Source organism: Panthera leo, chromosome D2, assembly GCF_018350215.1.
Source record: "Panthera leo isolate Ple1 chromosome D2, P.leo_Ple1_pat1.1, whole genome shotgun sequence".
NCBI lineage: Eukaryota > Metazoa > Chordata > Mammalia > Carnivora > Felidae > Panthera > Panthera leo.
Genome location: NC_056689.1, coordinates 69,245,338 through 69,268,757, shown reverse-complemented (window position 1 = coordinate 69,268,757; position 23,420 = coordinate 69,245,338). Strand labels below are relative to the sequence as shown.

Sequence of the window (23,420 nt, the reverse complement as noted above, 5' to 3'; positions counted from 1 at the left end):
CTCAAGCAATAAGAACAGTAAAACCATGTTCTTAAATTTGCTCTTTTGGGGAAAAAACTGAGTTAAAGTAAAAGCTGCCTCTCTCAGAAGAAACATAAGTGGTTGATCTTTCCATTGATAAATATTTATTAAGCACCTACTATGTGCCAAGCCCTCTTGCCGATGCTGGGTTTACGGCAGCAAACAACACTAGGTTGCTGCTCTTGTTGGGCTTATATCCTCCGGGAGGAGATGACAATGAACAAACAGATACATAATATAATTCCCAGTAGTGACATGTGCTATGAAGAAAGACAGCAGGGAAAGGGCACAGAGCGGTGACAGGGGTATTTGAGCAGAAATGCAACACAGCATGGAAAACAGTGGCCTATTCTAAACAGAGGTAAAGGTCTACAGAGTTCATAATATTACCTGTCTCCATTTTCACTCTTATAAAACTCTGTTATGCCCCAAGACTAGGTCTGAGTGTGGTTTACCTTCCTCAGACTGCTTTTCCAGTCATAGAGACTACTGTGTCTCATAGGCTGAGAGTGTTCGCTGGGGAATGCCCTTCTGGGACAGGCTGGCCTGGATGCAACCGGTTACAGGGGGAGATTCAGACACCAGAACGGAACCACGGTGTTAGGAAGGGAAGAATAGAAGGAAAGAGCTGGGCACCAAAAAACCAAAGACCTGTTTGGCCATTTTGCTATTTTGCCTGTGGTCTCAGGGTAGCAATCTCCATGTGCCATAAGGAAATTATTTCTTGTGCCAACCTTGGCACACATATGTGGGTTGTTCAGGCCCACGGTGGCCCATGCTCCCCAGCTAAGGTGGGAGGAGCTGGTAAATACACACCTTAAGTATTTTCTGAAAACTCTGATTCTCAAGTTATTGACTGAAAACATCAGTGATAATCTAAATGAAGCATTTGAATAGTTTATAGTTAATAGTTTAATAGAAGCTTAGTCTGACATTTTCTAAGTTTATTTATTTGAGAGAGACAGAGAGAGAGCACATGCAGGGGAGGAGCAGACAGAGAGGGGGACAGAGGATCTGAAGCAGGCTCTGTGCTGACAGCAGAAAGCCCGATGTGGGGCTCGAACTCACGAGCCACGAGACCATGACCTGAACCAAAGTCAGAAGCTTCACCAACTGAGCCACCCAGGCGCCCCCATAGTCTGATTTTTAACAGGCATTTCAGTTTGACCACATGCATTACTTATGTTCCTTGGAGGCTGACTGCATGATGAGAACCCAGCTGGTATCAGGTTTCAGACAAGGAGAGCTGAGCGCTTAAGGCTGATGGACAGGAGTAGCTGCAATCGTGGCTGGGACTTGATAGTTGTGTGACTTTGTGCAAGTTACTGAACTTTTCTAAGCCTCAGTTTCCTCATCTGTAAAAGAAAATAATAATGCCTCCCTTACAGATTTGCTCTGAGGGTTAAATGAAATGAAATTACGTAATGATTATAGAGCACTTGCCATGTAAGTGCTTTTTTTTTTTTTTTTTAACGTTTATTTATTTTTGAGAGAGAGAGAGAGAGCAGAGGAAGGGCAGAGAGAGAGGGAGACACAGAATCGGAAGCAGGCTCCAGGCTCTGAGCTGTCAGCACAGAGCCCGACGCGGGGCTCGAACTCATGGACCGTGAGATCATGACCTGAGCCGAAGTTGGATGCTTAACTGACTGAGTTACCCAGACTCCCCACATATAAGTGCTCTTAAAATAAATGGCAATTAGGATGACAACAGCAATCATGACAATAAGTGTTAAGAAATTTGTGGGGTGCCTGGGTGGCTCAATCGGTTGGGCGTCCGACTTTGGCTCAGGTCATGTTCTCATGGTTCGTGCGTTCGAGCCCTGCGTCGGGCTGTGTGCTGACAGCTCAGAGCCTGGAGTCTGCTTTCGGTTCTGTGTCTCCCTCTCTCTCTGCCCCTCCCCCACTCACACTGTGTGTGTGTATCTCTCTGTCAAGAATAAATAAACATTAAAACAATTTTTTTTTTAAAAATAAATCATTCGCTAGGTACTTCTGGTTTGGAAACAGAGGAAAAGACCTGTTTTCTAGATTCCGAAGAGGCTTAAAATAACCAACAGTTTTGCAGGTGACCGCAGGTACTCTGGTGGGCTGGTGAGGGCAGCACGGTGGTCAGACAGAGACAGGAACTGGGGAGGGAGGAATTATCCACAGGGACCATGGCCCAGCCTCCAATCTAAGAGGTTCAGAATGGGATGCGGAGTGGGGGCCATTCCAGACAGTCTCGGGTAGACATGAAAACATGGGAAGGAGCTCTCTAGAGCTAGGACAGGGGTCCTAGATCAGAAACAGGAGACAGAAGGTCAGTGGAATGTGTCCTCTGCATCTGGGGCTGGTTTCAGAGGCCTCCTCGTGGTGGCTGCAGCATTTGCTCCACTGAATTTGAAAGGTGCTCGGCTGGTCACCCTGAATTTAAAAACAACAGGAGAGCACATCCCGATGGTCTGAATCCATTCAATCTGCATACGGGCACAGTGAGATGTTATGTAATCAAAACCCCTTGAACCTGCACCGGTCTCCATTAGCAACAGAAGCAAATCAGTTCATGTTTGCGGGAGGGAGCAGTGGAAGTGAAAAGCGAATGGAAAGCCAAGGTGGGCAAGTCTGTGCTGTGTGAGATTTTCCTTAACAGGTCCTGTGTTGCACTGTGCACGGCTTCTCTGGGAAAGGAAATGCCTTTCTACTCAGTTTCACACCGCCCCCTCCATCAACATATATTCTTTTTTCTTTCTTCCCCTCTGGGTTATTATATATTTAATTGGATTTGTGTCATTGACATATGCCTATGTGTTTGTGATATAATATTTAATATAGCTGGATTATATCATTCAGTCCACATATAGTTATTGAGTCCTACTGTTTATCTGGCCAAAAAATCATTAAGAAGACGAGCATTTCCAGGAGGACTTTAATTTTTGTACTCCACAGTTACGAGCTTTTGCCAAGAATACATGTCAGGCCTCCAATTTGCTTCTATACCGGTCCAGTGAGGGCAGAAATGCAAGAATACATTTTTAGTTATGAGCTGGCCAGTCCAATATAATGTGACACTTACAACTTTCTGGCTGGTGAGGGAGGGTGATAGAGGATGACATTCAGTCTCGATGTACCTGAAGTAGGTAGAGCAGTGTATGGGGTGGGGGGGGGGTGGTGGCATGAACAGAAAAGCAGACTGGGAACCAGGAGATCCAGGTTTGATTACTAATTTGGTGCCTTGTCCAAAACTGAGGGAGTAGGGAGGGGCTTAAGACTTCTACTTTGAACTTACTGGAAGGCTGGGAGGATTGAGCAAGCAAGGCTCGTAAGGGATCTCTACCTCCCCGAGACTATGTGTCGGCTGTCTTCAGCTGAAGAATGGAGAGAGAATTGATTAGGATAAAGAGGGACAAGGATTAAAATAGAGAACCACACAGAGGCAACTGGATTATAGGGTGGACTGAGATGATGCCTGCCTGGGGGGGTTTCTCTCAAGCTGTAGCGTCAGTGTGTTTGGAGAACTCATCTTCGTTGTCGTCCCAGAGGATAGTCTATGGAGGTGCAGACGACATGGCAGGAAATGAATGACTCAACAGTCGCCACATCGTTGGCCTATTTTCCACTTTGTCCCCAACAGGATTCAAGGTGGTTCACATGAACACACACGAGTGGCATGTGGGAAGTCACCGGGCTTGGTCTTGGCCAGCTCTGGTTCCACTTCCTCACTGTATGGCTGGAGAGCGACCATGAAGCTCAGCAAGTCTGAGGACAAGGGCACAGGGCAGTGATTTACCAATAAAAAATTTGCTATGCAAATGTAAGGGGAGATTTTATTGGTAATAGCAATGCTTTCCATTTATATAGGCTAACTAAAACATGGTAAACACACACAACTAAGGAAACAAAAGCATGAAGTTTGACCTACCCTGACATGAATCCCAAACCTTAACAGTTGAAAGTTTTTCTCATAGTAAGCAAAGCCATGGTCTCATCCTAAAAAAAAACAGTACGTTTGTTAACCTGAAAATGCTCTAGATGACTCCTGGGTCTGGGCTATTCTGCACAATCTGATGATCGGGGATTTCATCAAATTAATGTCACTAGATAGGCCTTATAATTAGGATAAAATATTTGAAAAGTTTTAAAGATGAGGCTGTTCATTAACTCATTGATTTTCCTACCAATTGGGAGCCTGAATTTAAATGATACCCAAAAATATAACTAGGTGTGCTCAAAGAGAGAGCTAGTGGTGAGTCCTTAAATGGAAGGCAGAAGTTTAAAATGCTATTACTATTCAGATTCTCTGAGAACATTAAAACTGCCCATTAAATGAAAACTTAATAATTGGCCCTACTGAATTGTGACATTTTGTAACCTGTTCAGAAATGCAGAAAATTGTGGAAGAAAAATTCTTTTGAGGCAGAATTTGATTTGCAATGTAATATTATTCCAAAAGCCAAGGTCACCACGCACGTACACATAAAAGAACAACAATGCAGACTGACTACCAAAGCTGAGGAAGACTCTGGAAATCAGAGCTAAGGCATATGGCTCAAGACTTCTAGGTAAGTTATGCTACTAGTCTGGAAAAAAATCAACAGGCAACAGCACGAGCTCAGAGTTAATATCAACATAGAATTGACTCCTCTTTGGAGATTGCTTAAAGACATGACAGAGATAGGTCATTTTTGTCCTTCTATAGAAACCATCACAATTTTTAAACTTACTCTGCAATGTCATTAAATAAATACAACGTAAAGACATTAACTGGGGGGAGAATCAGTGGTTTCACATCAGAAGGTTAAAAATTCTCAAGGGCCGATGATTAATGAGCACCTTCCGGGTGTAGGGAGCTGTGTCCAGTGCTTTTGAGAGTCAAATATGAGAGATACATATTCCTCGTTTTCAAGGACTTTACCACGTAGTAGAGTGGAGGAGACAGACACTGACCTAAATAAGATACATACTTATCTCTGAAAGATGGGTAGGGTTTTGATGGGGGAGATGGAAGGTCACTGTCCAGGCAGGAGGAAGGGCAGGAGCAAGGGAAAGGCTTGAGACATGTCTGGAGAGCAGGGAGGAGGTTGGTGTGGCTGGAATGCAGGTGAAGAGAGAGCAGGCCAGCTGGGAAGAACACTGAGGGAACACTGAGGTCTGCCCAAGGCGTCAAAGGGCCAGTTCCATCAGAAGACAGACACTGTTAGGGGCACGGAGAGCGAGGGCAGAAATCTTCATCCATAAACTATCTACGAAAATATCAGGCTCCAACTTGTTATCCCTTCACTGAAGTATCTGTTAGCAAAGCAACCAGCCACTGACAAAAGACGAGGCCTCCCCAAAAGGAACCAATTACTGGGAAGAAATGGTGGTTAAAGGGAATGAAGACAAAGAATAATCAGGAATTAAAAGGCAGAAGGTGAGTGAGATAAAGGAGAAAATGTGCTGGAGAGAAGATGGTCTAATCAGGGACATGATGGAAGCAAGGAAGGGGATGAACAGAGGTCCCTCTCATCACCTCCCACCCCAGGCTAAACCCTAAGTAAACTTACTACAGAAATTTGAGGGCAAGCATGCTGATAGTTTAGAAGCCACTGGAAATAATGGGGACTGCGTGAAGTTTCTGGATGTGGATTTCCACCCGTAAATGAATTGCTCTCTGCATTCCTATGAGAGGAACTGTAAGAAACATCCTTTTAGGAAAATAATTAACGTCAAGGGGAAATGGTCACAGCAAATGGCTAAGTGCAAAAGCCTACAAAATAGACGTATGTACAGCCTGATTTTGTATAAATGATGAGTAGCATTTATTGTATTCGGCCATCAGAAACTACATCACTGAATGGTGGAAATATTTGAAAAATGCCATGTCATCAGAAACGTTTATTCTTACTTGGAATACTCAGTGACTCTTTCTGTTGAAAGTACTGTGCAATGCTTCCATTGGTATGTAGAACACCTCCCGTTAGAAATATCTCTAATAAGAAGAACAATTAAAACAAAGGATCTTGGGGAAGATGTGGCCGGCATGGCATTAAACATTACAGATGAGGGTTTCCACGTTTACCACTTCTAGGAAAACAGTCCCTTATGTAAGGAATACACAGGGCCATACTTGAGAAACACAAATATCCCCAAGCTTACATTTGCTCTCGTAATCAACGCAACTTGTTTACACAGACTTGTTACTCCATTTATCTAAACATGCTCGTGTATAAACTAGGCGTACTCCACGTCAGTCTCTTTCAAAATACAAATGTTTCTGGGTTATTGTGCATTTCAACAAGCCCATGCGAATACACATACCCTACATACACCCCAGACTCATTCTGTTTTGCATGTGAGATGATATATTTTACAAATCTGGCTCACACAGTGGAGGGACTGGTCCATTTACAGGAGAGAGAAGGAAGCAGTGACTTCACGTTTAACTTCTTGAATGTTAGCAGGATAGAAGTGTCTGACAGAAAAGAAAGAAGAAACTTCTGTCCTTGGGGTGAAGGACGTTATCAACCTTTTACCTAAATAAACTTCGCCAGGAACAGGGGTGAAAAAGTTGACTACATACTTAATAAAGTGCAGCCAGGACTGCAGCTGTTAATTTTGGTTTGATTCTTTACAGCTGAACGGAGAAAAAAAACCCTACAAGGCAACTGCGTGAGCCAAAGAGACTTTTACAATGTATAAGCGAAACTCAAATAAATAATTTTGGCAGATTCTATGTTCTTTACGTTAAAATACATCATCTGCCAAATGAGGACAATGACTTTAAAATTTTCATTCATAGTAATGGGAAATCACAGGCAGGTTTCTAAAGCTTAAAATGCCAATGAAATATTTAATCGTTTCTACGTAAAATATGCATGGAAAAAAGATGGGAAGAATATGTATGAAAGTGCTAACGATGATTCGATGGACGATGAGGCTTATGGGGAGTTTTATTTCTTTCCTCTACACCTTTCTGAAGCCTCAAGATATTCAACAATAAACGTGAAATTCATATTTTAAGAATTTAAAAATTATGAATAGTTCAACAAACCCACCTTTTTTCTCTTTTGGGGTGAGAAAATGATGCAAAATACGACAAAAACGAAATTCTCTGAAGCCTATTTTAAGCAAGTGAGAACAAACCCCTTACAAACATGCCTGTGGACGCGAAGACAGCTTCCAGCACTTTAAAGCACTGTTGGGCTGCCGGGCTATTTGGGGGCTTGGGATCTTGACGTGGCGTGACAGGTAGGGGTGAGGTTAGGCCATCCTGAAAATACAGGAAAGATGGGGAAGTCGCGGACTCGACGGCAGAAGTCCAGGTTTCCTCAGTGCGTATCGGCTGTGGATCAGAGGGCAAATGGCCACATATGCTGTTCGCGGGCAGGTGCTCTATAGGAAATGTAGGGAGAGAGCTTCTCACCCCAATCTTTTCCTGAGGACCAATCTGGGTGGCGGTAATAGGGCTGTCTCTCCCCTACTTAACTGAGAGATTGTTTCCTTTCCATTTCGTCTGCATGGTGAAATGTTGCAAGTAGGGAGACCAAAGTAGGGAAGACTGACTAAGGAAGAGCTCTCCACCATCTGAAACAGGCATTGACGCCATAGGCACAAAGTTATTTAATTAGCACGCATTGATTAATTTAACCTTGTGTAACCACTGTCTCCCGCTACTGCTAATTTTGTTTTTGAAGTCCAATGAAATAAAGTAGCTGAAGAGTAATTAAATGTGTCCAGTCCCTTCATCCGTATGGCTATGGTGACTGGGTAGCCCTCCACTGTGGGGGTTTTCTGAGAAGATGCTGGAAGGGCTTTGAAACAACTCAAAGCCGTGTTCTCAGGAGGTGGTGACTTCACACTAAAAATCCTAATTTAAATGGGCCTGTCAGCAGCACTTCCCTGATTATTTTCAAATATTGGCTAAAAAAAGTGACTGTGTTCCATCTAAAAGCTTGCTTTGGAAAGAAATGCTGGGCTATATTTGTTATGATCTGTCCAGCACGAAAGGGAGCAGGCAGAACACTGAGGCACGTATGCAGGTTAGCAGTAGTTTGAAACTTTTTAAGAGACGCAAACGTGCCAGAAAATGAGAGCACTTTTTTTTTAAACCAACCACAGACATACATACTCAACAGATGACCAGAGTAACAAGGAGCTGCTCCAGATGAAGTCCTGCCTGCTTGGTCGATTCTTCTTCCTTGGCCAGCTTTAGGTGGGCGGGCCAAATTTTAGGGCTCCTTGAAACACAGTTTGAGAATCACCGTTCCACAGCATCCCTGGGAGGAGGGGTGCGTGGTAACTGCACACTGGCTCCTTCCATACAGATCTGCATCCCTTTTAGCAGCCGTCTCTGAACGCAAAGGCTAGAAAGCTAAGAACTAAACTGATGTTTTGGAGATTCTCTTGCGACCAGGTTCCAGATGTGGCCCAGGTTTTGTGAGGCAGACGTTGGTGCAGAATTTAGAAAGCGGATGTGAGCAATATGACACAGCTGCATGGGAGGAGGCGGGTACCTCTGGTGAGTGAGTGAGAGAGAGAGAGAGAGAGAGAGAGAGAGAGAAAGAGAGAGGGAAAGAGCATGCGCATGCGCGAACGCGCACAGGAGAGGGGATTGCATTTGGTCTCTGGGGGACAGCTTTGGCAGAGACTATGGAGTACAGTTCCTGCATCAAAGATGCCATGTGGTCCGTGACTGTAGCGGTGAGCTCTCCTGGGCAGTGGGGTTGAACTCTTTGGCTACTGCCACGTAGCATCCAAACTAGCTTCATCGGTTTTCCCAAGGAGCCTATATGCTACTCTAGCAAATCTCTTCCTGCTTAAATTAGCTAGAGGATTCGGTCCTGCCAAATCTAAGAATCTTAACCAACACAGCATCTAAAAATAGACCCCAATTACCTCACTGTCTCATATGAGGTATCCCCAGCATCACCCCACGTTTGTATACCTGCTGAACCCACCACTGTTTTTATCATGTAGATACCGAACAAATGTTAGTTAAATCACATCGCTATGGCCATAGTATTATGCTGGACTAATTGTAACATCATTCAGCTACTTATCAGACAGTAAGACGAAGTCTAAATAATATAGGTAAGAAACACCTCAGTAATCCAGGGGTTGAACCACTGTAATTTTTAACTTTGTTTACTTATCTGGGTAAAAAAAAGCAAAGCATTAAAAACAACAGTCTTGATTTCTCGTCATTCGGAGGGGAAGACAGAAACAAGCCAAAAGCAATCTTTTAAGATATAATAGAAAAAACAAGAATATAAAATTATTATGGTAATTAGCAACGAACCTCAATTTGATCACTATAGAATGACATGCTTAGATTTGCATGTCTTATTGAAAAGTAAGAAAAAAGAGGAGCACCTGGGTGGCTCAGTCAGTTGAATGTCTGACTTTGGCTCAGGTTATGATCTCCTGGTTGGTGAGTTTGAGCCCTGTGTGCGTTCACTGCTGTCTGTTCAGAACCCGCATTGGATCCTCTGTCCCCCTCTCTCTCTGCCTCCCCTCCCCTCAAAAATAAACGTTAAAAAAAAAAGAAGAAAAAATGGGCCCTTTATCTTTAAAAAATATATTGTCAGCATTGTGTCATACACACACACACACACACACACACACACACAATCTAAGTATTATTATTATCTAAGTATTATCTAAGTATTTGATTACTGACAGCACAACCAGTTTTCTTCATTTAGAAAAGACTACCTGAAAGGACTTCTTTTTCCCTGGGTTCATACACAACCTTTATTTCATTTTCTATAAGTGGTTAGACAAAGGGTCAAATGATAACTTTAAATATTTAAGCTGGTCAATGACAGTCAAGCAGTCAGATATTTCTCTAGTTTATTGTTAAATATGGATTGCCTTAGAGGTAACCTCGGGTACACTGCAAGGCTTCCTAATGAGTTATTAGTTATGAAACTATGAAGTAATTCTGAATTTTAAATAAGACCGAAGAATAGACTGGGGTACAAAAAATTAAAGGCACCATAATTATGCAATATCATGAGATGTATTAGATAGTCACACTATGCGTATATCAAAAAATACATTAATAAACTGAACATATTAATAAAAAGCTAAGTCTGGCCCTTCAAGACCTCAACACTAATTGGAAAGAATTTTGACAGAACATCTTGAATAACTTTCATTATCAATCTTGGCAAGGTATTTTTCAGCTACCTAAATAATGATTATTTCTAAACTCCACAGTGCATCTATTAAAACCTAAGATCTGAAAAATATCATTAGTGAGGATGAGTGAGGTAGCAAATGTTCAAATGCCACAACCTGAATCTGAATTTATTAGTGTGATGTAAATGATATGTAAGTGTTTCATTTCATTTTCCTGTATTTTACTTTTACAGTGTCCATGTAAAGTATATCGCACATTTGCAATTACATAGCAGATGTTAATGACATATCATGCACTATTTTGCAAATTTTGGCAATATTTTTAAGATCATGCATCCTATCACTTAAAAACTTTTTTTAATGTTTATTTTAGTTTTGAGGGAGAGAAAGAGAGAAACAGAGTGCAAGCGGGGAAGGTGCAGAGAAAGAGGGAGACACAGAATCCGAAGCAGGTTCCAGGCTCTGAGCTGTCAGCACAGAGCCTGACAGGGGGCTCAAACTCACAGACCACGAGATCATGACCTGAGCTGAAGTCGAATGCTCAACCGACTGAGACACCCAGGTGCCCCACATTCTGAGCACTTTAAAAAGCCTCCCAAAGTGTGATTTAATGGATTTAATTCTTAAAGAAAACATTTTGTAGCAAGGAGGATTAACCTCACAATGAAAGCAAACATATTAGTAGCAGATATTGGTGAAAAGTTATAAAAGGTAAATTTTACCTACGAGAGCTTACTCCTGTAACCAAAACACAGATTTATCCATTTTTTCTTTGTTGTTGGAAACAAAGTTATTACTAAAACAAAAACAATATCAGATCACTATTTAGTTTAAAATAAAAAAAGTCTAGGGGCTCCTGGGTAGCTCAGTCAGTTGAGCATTCGACTTTGGCTCAGGACATGATCTCGCAGTCCATAGGTTCGAGTCCCGCATTGGGCTCTGTGCTGACAGCTCAGAGCCTGAAGCCTGCTTGGATTTTGTGTCTCCTCCTCCTCTCTTTCTGCCCCTCCCCTGCTCACGCTCTGTCTCTTTCTCTCTCAAAATAAATAAACATTAAAAAAAGAAAAAAAGAAAAAGAAAAAGGGTCTAGCCAAAAAGGGAGTCTAATTAGTTAATACCAGAGCACAAAGCACCTATTCTAGGAATACGGTTTATTAAAGTTAAAGAAAAAAATGGATCTGTGTGACACATTAATAATGCCTCTACCTACTCTTTTTTTTTTTTTTTAATGTTTATTTATTTTTGACAGAGAGAGAAACATAGCATGAGTCGGGGAGGGGCAGAGAGAGAGGGAGACACAGAATCTGAAGCAGGCTCTAGGCTCCGAGCTGTCACCACAGAGCCTGACGCGGGTTCGAACTCACGGACTGCGAGACCATGATCTGAGCCGAAGTCGGACACTCAACCGACTGAGGCACCCAGGCGCCCCAACCTCTAACTACTCTTGCTTTTCATATTAGATTTGGTTCCACTAAAGATTCTCCCCTTGAGGTGACATGTCTGCTATGTGTATCTTGTTCATAGATGGCCATAGGCACCCTGTGTATTAAAGGATATTATTTTGTGAATACCTAGGCTTTAAGTTTCACTAAAATGGGAGGCTTGCTCAATAAATACTTGCTCCAGGTCATGAAGTCAGATATTAGAAAAGAAGGAAGAGATTGCTGCCCGAGTTGACTGCTGTACCCCCCCTCCCAATTTCCCTAGACAAGGAGGTCTTTGCTTCCTGGTTCTTTTAGTTGGGGTCTTGACTCATGGACTTCTTATGCTCGCTTTTCCCTTTCTCACTGGAATGAAAACACTCATACAGCATAGGCATGATGCACGATCACGCTGCAACAGTACAAATGAAGTTTATGAATGACGTCCTTCACTTTACTGCCCCTTCCTCTCACACGGTGAGATCCGTAACTTACTAGCTATAGGACTTCCAAAGCTGAGTGATTTGTAATGTAATACTTCTTGAATCTCCAGAGCAATTTCAGCATTAGTTACAAATAAAAGTTGGCTCTCTGCATCTCTTAACCTTGGGAACATGAACCTTTAAGACTTGGAGATCAAATACCAACATTCCCCTAGGACTGCTGTGCACATCTGCATTTCTGGACATAGGACTTTTTTTGTTCCCAATCAAGTATAATCTCACTTCATAACTTCTAACTTTTGGCTCGGTGCTACCTAGATTTCCAGGCAAGCAAAGAAATGAAGGCTGAGGATTTTGTGCTTAGAGGTTTGGAAATCTGGCAAATGCTACGTTAAAATGCAAGTATTTGATCTTGAACTTCAACATAGTGAAATGCAGTTAAAATACAAAGTAACCAAAGGGAGGCTTTATATATTCCAAATCTGCACCTGTATTCCGATGTTGCCAGGTATTTGTACTAACAATTCTGTGTCCCGGGCAAAATGGAATGGAGAGCCTCCCAAATTGTCCTCTGGGATCTTCCAGCCATTCGAAGTAATCACTAATTCCTGCTTACATGTTCAAGCCAGGCATCCAAGGGCTGCTATTCCTGGCTGATTTTGTTGTGTGTTTAAATGTTTAAATGGTCCGATTGCATCTGGGTCCAAACTAATTTAACATGGAAAGTTAGTTCAAGGATTCCAGTCACCTTTAAGTTATCTTTGAAGCCAGCTATGAAGATTGCTTCAGTTATTAATGTACAATAATAAAAAAGCACCCTTCTGATTCACCAGACTCAAGGGTTTGTAAGGTCTCCTTAATATTGACCTTTAGGATCCAATCAGTGAGGTAAGAATTTATTTTCAAATAATTTAATTTAGCATCCATTAGCACTCTTTGGGACCTGAAAGTCACAGAATTTAACTGATTCTTATATTCAGATAATCGTGAGCACAGGTTGCCTGTAAAATGAAATTTCCATGAAGATTTAGGCAGGCAGCACATTTTATAGTCCTGAATGTCATTAAGGTAGGGGTATAGACTAACAGGATTTATTCTACAAATGCTCTCCAACAATATCAGTAGCTTCAGTAAGTGGAAGCTATCTTTCATTTGTCAGTATATTTCCACTTCTGCAAGCTCTTTGATGGGAAGGGCTCTTTCTGGTACTTCTCTGTATATCATATAGAACTCAGTCTTGTAACATGGTGGGAAAACACACTGCCTTAGATGCCAGGAGAGCAGCATTCAGCATCCAACCTCGCTACTTATTAACTGTGAGATTTCTGGTGGGGTTATTATGATACATGGGTCTTAGTTTGCCTACCTGTAAAGTGGGGACAGTGTTTTGCCTCACAGTGCTCTGACAGCAACCTAAAAAGTATGGATTAAACATATTTTGTAAACTGTAGTATTCTGTTTAAATTTAGGTTTTTGTCCCTATTTTATTCTACTCGAATTAAGAGCTACTATTTTCGAGCACTTACTATGGACTAGACACTGTGTACATGATATATAAGGGTTGTGCCACTAAATCTTTACGACAATTCAATAAGGTATGTTCCATCAGGACTCCCCTTTGACAGATGAGGAAACCTAAGTTTGACTCAATCCCGAGCAGTCTGGCTCCAAAGTCACCACTCTAAACTGCTGTCACAGAGTGAGTCCTCTGCTTTTAGGAAAAAGATCTCACCTTTATGAATCTACCAATGGAAGGTTTAGGTGGTCAGAGTGAAGAGGAGACAGTCACCTCGTCTAGAGTGACCCCAGATGTCACAAGGTAAAAGAAGACAGAGGATCTGAACCATCAGACTCGTGGCCAGAGGTTTTCCATTTATGTTCAGATTTCTGCAACACAAATATCGCATCCTGCTATGCATATTTTCAACTGTACTAAAATCACCAACTGAGGCTTAAGAGGGGGGGAAAAATCACCTCAATTCTACATCCAGCTGTGAGTAAAATGCTGGAGCTTGGGAGTCTGGGAAAATACAAGTGGACTGGCCAGGGTGGAAAACAATACTTTGTGACCTGATACATCCGTTGCTGAAACAGCTGACAAGCCACCCCTCAGGGGGTATGGTAGACACAAACGACCATGGTGGTGGTCACCTCTGTGAGGATTCCCTTCTCCAGACGGACTGAAGAAAAACCCAAGAGTGGAGGTCACCTGGCAGGAAGAGCGGTTACTTTCCCAGGTACCAGGCTTTGGCTGGCTACCAACCAACGCACTGCGAGAGAATGAGACCCAAGACAATACTCTGCCTGTGCTCAACAATGAGTGCACAAAGGGTGTCAAAGCATGTGTTTAAGCATATGTGAACAAAGAACATAAAGATGTGTGAGAGGGGTGTTAAAACATCAGTTCAAACATGTGTTTAACCATGTGTGAGCAAAAGGGTGTTAAGCCATGTGGTAAAGCAAGTGTTAGAGCATATTCTATTACAAATGTTTCTCATTTGGGAGCTTAAATTATTTTCTGCCTAATCTAGGGTTGCTAAGCAATAGTTCTGTGTTGTCCTAACTTAACACAATAAGTTATTAAACTGAAAAAAAAAAAAATTGAAGTTAGATTTCTTTTTTCCTGTCTCGGTTTCATCACGAAGAATTTACATCTATAGTTTTCAATAAACACAGTGGTAGTGTTGTGCTAGTGTAAGCAAAGACCGGGGTAATGCTCCAGGTGGAAGAAGGCAACAGCCAGAGACTAGGGAAGACCATGCTCAGTGTAGTGAGACAAATCCACAGTGTTTGGAGGCTACGGTGGCATATCACACTAAAGTTTGATACGCTGCATGGTTCACCGGCTTGGGGCGACTGTCTCATCTAGGGAAACTTAACTGCAGCTAGGACTCCTTTTGTTCTCATCTTTGAAGATATAAAATGCTGTGCCAGAGAGCGAGGGTTTTGACGGTGCTTATTGGCGGTAAAATGTGATGGAGTCAGACTTGAAGGTTTGTCTGACATTATTTGCTAAATATATTAGCTTCTGAATCTACAATGGTGCTGGGGTCTTGCGTTCCGAAGCAAATGAATCCTCTTATTTTAAAGGGTGAATACAGAATCCTGGACGTGACTTTAAAAAGAATGGAAGTAGACCAAAAGCAGAATGTGCTATTGATGCCTTCCTACAGGGTAAAGAAAGAGACCTTAAAACAAGGGCACGTAGGGGCGCCTGGGTGGCTCAGTCGGTTCAGCGTCGGACTTCGGCTCAGGTCATGATCTCACGGTTTGTGAGTTCGAGCCCCGTGTCGGGCTCTGTGTTGCCAATGCAGAGCCCGCTTCGAATCCTCTGTCTCCTCTTTCTGCCCCTCCCTTGCTCTTTCTCATTCTCTCTCTCAAAAATAAAGAAACATTAAAAAAAATTAAAAAAAAAAAAACCAACCCAAGTGTACATATACTAACAGATTAAAAAAAAAAAATTCAGGTAGCTACCTTATTTCTTATCGTGAGACAAAGCTGTAAACAAAATAAGCCAGTAAACCTATTTAAGCCCACTCATTTCTCTGCTGGGAGAGGCTATTTCATCAAATATTCTTTTTTAAAATCCCAAGAAACAGAAGAAAAGCGAAAGATCGGCAAGTTTGTGCTTAAATTCCATTTCCTATACAGTAAATTAATATGGCCCTTTCTGCTTCACTGGAATGATTTGTGTATAAATGCTATTTGATTATACCTAGGAAAATACTTTTGATCATTCTGAATAAAGAACAATCGATACAACCATTAAAATCAAAATATTGCCTTCCCAATCACCTTTTGCCTCAAGACCGCGGAATGTTTCGTTGAAACAAAAACTGGCAAGAGAGAAACAAACAATTAAAGCTAGAGTCTTCTGTCGGCCGCCCTTGCAGCAAAGGTCAGAGGATTTTTGACTACTTCTCTCTGCCTGTTTGCTTGTGTCACTTAATGATTTGTTCATGCAGTTCGGTACATACTCAAGAAAATGCAATTCCTCAGCAGGATAAAGCATAGTTTCTGGGTGTTGTGACCTGACTCTTTGCTTAAACAAGTTCCAGAGCGTACGTTGACAAAGCGGGTGATTATTTTTTCTTCTTGGAGACGCGGCTCAAATAAAGAAAACTAAGAAAACAGAATCCCGCCAAGGAAACACTAGAGGAAAGTTGTGCAGAGGCTTTCCTAATTTATGTTTGGTCGTTTTACTGTTGACCAAAACAAATACACTGATGAGCCAATTCATTTTCGCAATCCCACGTTTCTTCATTAGTAAGGCATTTCACTTTTAATAGTGCCAAACGAATATAGAATGCAGACCATTTATTTTCTGTCAATACGAAATACACTCTGATAGCACTGAGGATAGTCTCCGAATGCACGTAAGTCAGGCTCAGCAATAACGTCTGGGCTGCAAAAATGAAGACACATCTGTAGATCTCACAAGCTGAAGGAAGAAACTATAAAGGAGTACGCTCTGAGGTCCTCAGAACCAGCTGAAATTGTTAGTCGGGGCTAGTTAACCGAAGGTTCCCCATTTTCAGTCAAACAAGCATGCAAACACACCCCACTTTGTAGAAAACAGAACAAGACAAACAGCCCTGATGGAGATACAGACCTTGAGATAATACTTCTGAATTTCTCTGGAGGTGCCGATTTGAATACATATAATCATTCTCCTTAATTACATTTTTCTCTAGACATGGAATACTCAATAAACAAAACACACTGGGGGCAAGTAGGGGCAAGAGGCTCTTTCTGTAAAAACTCTTCCCTAGAGTACTCTGCACAGGGTTAGGTAGCCTAATGTGGTACACAGTAAGTCTTGCATAACAATTTGCACTTTTAATCAAACTTTTCAGAAGGCAGCAAAAATAATCAGAAAAATAAGTTTAGCCTCTTCTGCTTTCTATTTGAAGTGACCATCATTAACCTCAGTGGACAGGTCACATGCGGAGGGAAAGAGCTCTTGAAGGAGTGAGTTTTCCCAGCTTTACAACCATGGGCATTTTGCTCTCGGGCTGTCGGGTGAAGGAAAGTGCTGGCCACGGCATCCTGAACATCCTCTCTGCCTCCTCTGAGCTCTGTGACTTTCCTGGAATCAGCCTGCCAGAGATCCTAAACAGGGTAGGAAGGAACTCTATCGTAAACTGGAGCCATATTTGCAAGTGTGTATTTAAAGTAAGCTAGAGAACTTTCACAATGTCCCAAATCGAGACTGGGCAATTGCCTCTTGAGGTTGGCACCACTTCCCTTTTTATGAACAAAACAACCTCAGCAATTATGGGAAAAAAGTCAAAACCAATGTAAATAAACCGACAAGCTCGTTTATCTTTTTCACCTTAAACACTAAAAAAATATAGGTTTTCTTAAAGGCTTAAGAAAATTAAATGTTTTGTATGTTCGAAACTTATCCCCCTTTCTTCTACTTAATGTTTCTTACAAATGCTTATGGAATCACTCCCACATTAGAAATCTTGAACTCTTAAAATACTTTATGTAATTCGACGCAAATGCTTCAATCTGAAATGACAGCAGTAAATACCAGGTAGAAAAGTTCAAGGTAGGTACTGTTTAAGATAAATATTTCTCCAGATTCCAAGTTTTCATTTTTTGGAAACTAATGGAAAGACAGACCTCAAAAAAATTTCACGTGTTACACTTCCTATGTAACTTAAAGACAACTCAGTGAGCAGAAGCTGAATTTGTAACTTTTAGTCAACTGATTTCCTTTGCAACATTTGCTTTCTGAGACCAACTCAGACTGATTATTTTTTAAACACTGAATCATCAAGCTTTCTTCGAAACAGCATTAGCAGTAAAAATTTACCCCCCCGCCCAAATGAGACTCACTCTGCCATCCACAGGCATGTTTCTAGACGTGAGAGAGTTTTAAATGTGTTTTTTTCCAGATCTTTACTAAAATGCAAGGAGTTAAGTTGGCAAGGTTTATATAAACCAAAGTCATAACTCACTTGTTCTTTTGGGATAGCTCGTTCGTTCATTCATTCATTCACCCACTCTTTCATTCAATCAGATATTTCCTGAGTGTCCGTTCTGTCCCAGGAGCTAGCAGGGCACAGGGGGTATAAAGTGGAATAAGTTTTGGTCCTGGCCCTTGAGCAGCAAAGGGCTGTGGGTGCCACAGAATAAAGCAAGCAAGTATGACACTGAGCTATGAGGTGGCGCTAGGGGTGGGAGGGGAGAGTTGACATGAAAATAGACCCGGTGTTTTAGGTCTGTGATCAGGAATGCCTAGTTGGCAGCAGGACAGAGACTGGACAGACAGCACATGTGATCTCAGCGAGACTGTGCAGATGTCCAGCACCCATGGGCCAGAGTACCTCCTGTGTCTCCAAGGGTGGCGCTCAGGGACTTGGAGATCCCTTTTTGTACCTCCTCTGGGAAGCTGAGATGATAATTTGATCACTGCTTAAAAAATAAAGAAAGAAAAAAGAAAAGAAAGGAAAAAGAAGAGGAAAACCCTCTTAACGTTCTTTAGCTATTCCCTTGTGTTGGTGCCTGGAGCCCGTGTCAGGTAAGTTTTTATTAAAAAACAAACAAACAAACAAAACATCTATAATTTTAAACCACTTAACATTAAAATTGCCTACAGTTTTAAATTCTCTTCAGCTTTAGGGAAACTGAATGGATGATGCTCCTGTCCCTTAAAAGGAAAAAAAAAAAAGGTTTCAGGAGGGCAGGAAGACAGGTGTCACTTCACTTATACGTGTTTTGGGACTTCTTACGTTTTGGTCCCATGTTTGAGCCCTGAAGTTAGCAGAGGTTGGGAATCAAAGTGAGAGAACAGAAAATATTTCTATTTGCTAATGGTATTTTGCTAGTGATAGGGAGAGAAACATTTCTTCATCAAACATTTATTGAGTGCGTATTATGCACCAGGCACCAGGCTTACTGACGTGGTGACACAGAGATGAAAGCCAGTCCTCTCCCCAGGGACACACGGTCAAGTGGAGGGGATGGGTGGGGACTGACGAGTGAAACACAGCAAGGGTCTCATGGCACTGTGTGCAGACCGCTGGAGACTCGAGAAGCTCATTTTAGGCAGGACAGAGATGATTACCTTTTATTTTAAATATTCATAAGCACTCGACAATTTATTTGGGATAGTTATAGCACTTAATATGTAAAACAACACATAACTGGGACATTCGAATCATGATTACATGGATAATTCTCTGTGAAATAAAGCGAGAGGTATTGAAGCAAGAGTGTGCCAATTTAAAGAGAAAGAGTGGTAGAGGTGTTAGGCAGGTGGAGCCAGGACCAAAAGTGTGATGGTATTACTCAAACCCCTGAAGTTTGGGAAATAAGGCAGATCGGCGTGGCTAAGTCAAAAAGGATGCCGTTTTACAAGGGTTGGACTCCTCTTTGTATGTTCCCTGGCTCAAAATAAGATGCCATGAAAGAGGCACAGACTTCTAGGAGAGCCCAGGGAAGGGAAGGGCACTAACATGGGCTGGGGGATTCAGAGGGGTTTCCAGAAAGAGGAGACCAAGGATGACAAGTTATGCTGAGAACAGTATTAGGACCCTGGTATGTCGAATGGTGGAATCCTAGGTTTGGATGGAACCTCAGGCATCATCAGTTACATTATCTGTAATTAACTATAAAATACTTCTGTACAGATAGCGTGACAGATATGTGTATATTAGTTAGTCTTAATCCATGCCCTTGGGTAGTGAGTTTATAATTGAAGGGGCCTAATGGGAATACACACTTCGGGGTGTTGAGTTCACATTTAAAAGACTAACGAAAAGCCATATTCCAGAAGCAGCTACTGCAAGTGTGGCAGCTCTCTTTATCTTATTAATTAGTTACTCTTAATTAGCATAACGAATAATTATTAATGAGGGCATTAGAAATGGCACTGAGGCTCTGTGCACTGGCTAGAGGTATTGTCCTTGGCACTCCCACAGGGTGCAGGGAAAGGGCATCGAATCTAGTGACCCTGGAACGGTGCCTTCCACTCAGGATTTTCAGTGCTCTATCCATCACTCAGAGGAGTCTCTCACCTGACTCTGACTAGAAGGTTAGCCAAGTCCTTTGCTAGAATATTCTCACATCTGCCTCTAGCGATCCTTTCAGGCACACTGCTGTTCACGCCCTCTCCCATCAGGACAGAGGACAGGGACTCATTTCATCCAGAGGACAAGATGGATGGCTGTCTGTGCTCCTGTTTGTGAACACGTGTTTCTAGATGTGGCAGATTTCAGTCTGGGGTTTGCTTTCATTTTGACATATTATTTGGGAAGCAGGCATAGCCTTCAACCACCTCCAACTCATCTGTCTCCAACTGTAGCCAATGTCGACCATGAAAAACCTAGTAGTCATGAAAGACCAAATTTGCTAGAGTCAGATCTAACCTAAACTTGCTCTCTCAGAGAGGTTAAGGGATTTGCTCAAGGGCACATGGCTAGTTAGTCATAAAACTAAGCTTAGCATGCGGGGCTCTTTGTTACCATCTTCCTGGTCAACCAATGGTTGTTGGCCAGGGATGCTCATCCCAATCATCTGCAGAACTTGTAAACCACGCACATGCTCAGGTCCAGCCCAGGAGAATGTGATTCTGTAGAAGATCTGGGAGTAGGGGCACAAGTTTCTATGTTTTCTAAACACCTGTGCAGGTTACATTCTGATGTACACACACAAACATACATATGAGAATCACTGGACTATCCCATGATACTGATAAATGCAAAATGTGTAATGTCTATTGCACAATTTCTATGGACCCGGCCCTGTGCCAGGTGCTTAGCATGCTCTATGTTATTTTAGTTTTAAATAATCTCTACACCCAACATGGGGCTCGAACTCATGACCCTGAGATCAGGAGTCGGATGCTCTACTGACTTAGCCAGCCAGGCGTCTCTCTATTATTTTATTTTTACAACAAATCACTGAATAAGATATCCTTAGCACTTTACAGATGTAGAAATTCATGGTGCAAAAGTTAAGTAAACTGTCCAAAGTGACAGCTTATAAGTGGCGAGAGACAGATTCCAACCCGGATTTGCCTTTCTCCACCAATCTGCTCTTAACCATGATGCCCTGTTACACATCATGGGACATAATATTGCTGGGAAAATACCTAATGCAGGGGTGAAGAAGGACAGCATAAATGAGCAAAATGGGCCAAACAGAAACTGGGGTGAACCAGAGACCACGTGTCTTTCTAAAGGGCTCTGCGTTTTGCTTGATGGCTATTCTGAATGTTTTAAGAGTAACTATACAGAGCAACTGGAAGTCTCATACGTTGCTATGGGATGCAAAATGGGTCAGCCACTTTGGAAAGGGTTTGGAAAGGTTTCTTATAAAATTTAACACATACTCACTATATGACCCAGCAATCCGACCCATAGGTATTTACCCAAGAGAAATAAAAACCTCTGCCCACAAGAAGATATGTACACAAACGTTCATAGTGCCATATTGATATGTGTTCCAACCTGGGAGCAGCTTACGCCTTCATAAACTGGTGAGTGGATAGATAAATTATGGTGAATCCCTACTGTGGTATATACTCGGCAATTAAAAGAAATGAAATACTAACACACACAATGACAGATGAATTTCAAAAGCTCTATGCTAGGTGGAAGAAGTTATACACGAAAGACAAAATACTGCATAATTCCATTTACATAAAATTCTAGAGAAGGCCAAACTCTAGTGTCAGAAAGCAGATCAGTGGCTGCCTGTGATGGGTGAGAGAGAGGGGAACTGAGAGCTAAGGGCCCGGAAGGAACTTTCTAGAGGAAGAGCACTGCTGTGTCCTGATGTGTTGTGTGGGTTACACAACTGCATACCATGACCTGAACTCCTCAAATTCTATACTTAAAAGGTGTGATTTCTACTGTATGTAAGTAATACCTAATACCTCAATTTTTTTTAAAGAGCAGCTCATCATTTCTTTTTTTTTTTTTTAATTTTTTTTAACGTTTATTTATTTTTGAGACAGAGAGAGACAGAGCATGAATGGGGGAGGGTCAGAGAGAGGGAGACACAGAATCTGAAACAGGCTCCAGGCTCTGAGCTGTCAGCACAGAGCCCGACGCAGGGCTCGAACTCACAGACCGTGAAATCATGACCTGAGCCGAAGTTGGCTGCTTAACCGAATGAGCCACCCAGGCGCCCCCTAATACCTCAATTTAAAAAACATAACTGCCAACCAACAAAAAAAAAAAAAAAAAAAAAAAAAAAGCAAAGGAAAAAAGTTCTGCACGTCACTTATGGCCCATAGCTTGCGGTTTTCAACCTCTGGTCTCAGTAGAGAGATTCCGTTTTAGATTCCTGAGGAAACACAACAGATGACAAAAAGTCATCCATCATCCTCCCCGAGGCTGGGCTCAGGAAAAATGGTGAAGCTTGCGTTCATCCCCTTCCTCCATTTCTCCTCCTCCATCAGGTGCAGAACGCTTCCATGCTGCCCCCTGGCTGTTCAGCACCTCCTACCACGGCACCCAGCTCCCATCTCCTTCTGGGGCACCTCTAAAACCACCCTGCCTTTCAGCCCTTCAGCCCTCCTCCCAACCTCTTTGACTCAAAGACTGTTCCTCAGTGCTCTGTGCAAGGCAGAGACAAAACCTGGCTAACACATCACCAAGTAGGTGCCACCATCAACACTGATTAATTCACCACGTAGGTACGAGCATTTGACAAAGACGATGCATGGAACCCTAAGCTGAATGTTCTTTCCTTTTAGATAGTTACAGAATGCTTTGGGAAAAGGTGGCTCTTTCTGGAACCCTCCACATTCATCTCTACCAGAGAGTGGCCAGCCTGTTTGTTTATACATATGCTTTGTCACAATATTATCATGAAACACCTTCAAATGAATATACGCAAGAGGTCTGTGTGGATAGTATAGAAGTTATATGCGATGATCATACACAATTATCAAACTCATAGCGCTCTTAAATATCAGGCTGAGGAACTCTAAGACACAGTAGAGTGAGCCCTTCTGTTTTCTGAAAAACCAGTGAATGCCAACCCTATGCGGCTGGGCTTTCCTGAACCTCTGTGAATGTCCTAATAACTTGATTAAAAACGAGAAGGTGACAATAATATCCGATTGACTACAGTGACACAAGCTATCATGTTAAGCTAAAAAGAAAAAAAGGCAGAGGGACTTAAAATTTGTATTAATGCCACATAAAGGAAAATGTTAACATATGAATAAATACTAAAACAAAAAAAGGAAGAAAAGATCATTGTGGGTGTATTATCAGTGATTTTTCTCCCTTTCCTTTTTAAAAATGTTGCTTTCTTTTGGGGCGCCTGGGCGGCTCAGGTGGTTAAGCGTCCAACTCTTAATCTTGGCTCAGGTCATGATCTCTTGGTCATGAGACAGAGCCCCACATTCAGCTCTGCGCAGACAGCATGGAACCTGCTTAAGATTCTCTCTCCCTCTCTCTGTCCC

General features: G+C 42.1%; 1 protein-coding gene across 8 annotated transcripts in view; it reads right to left on the bottom strand.

Annotated features, from left to right (window-relative positions):
- Positions 1–23,420, bottom strand: part of VTI1A (vesicle transport through interaction with t-SNAREs 1A) — a 357,198-nt gene that overhangs the window by 109,320 nt on the left and 224,458 nt on the right. The window contains exons 9-10 of one of the 8 annotated variants that reach the window (XM_042908246.1): positions 3,920–3,987; positions 1,115–1,376 (exon numbers count right to left, since the gene is read on the bottom strand). The exons of 6 other annotated variants lie outside the window; for them this stretch is intronic. In XM_042908246.1, the coding sequence (XP_042764180.1) occupies positions 3,960–3,987 (28 nt within the window). In that variant the 3' untranslated portion in view covers positions 1,115–1,376; positions 3,920–3,959. Of the gene's footprint in view, positions 1–1,114; positions 1,377–3,189; positions 3,757–3,919; positions 3,988–23,420 lie in introns of those variants that run through there. One more of the 8 variants, XM_042908245.1, reaches the window with a different exon arrangement.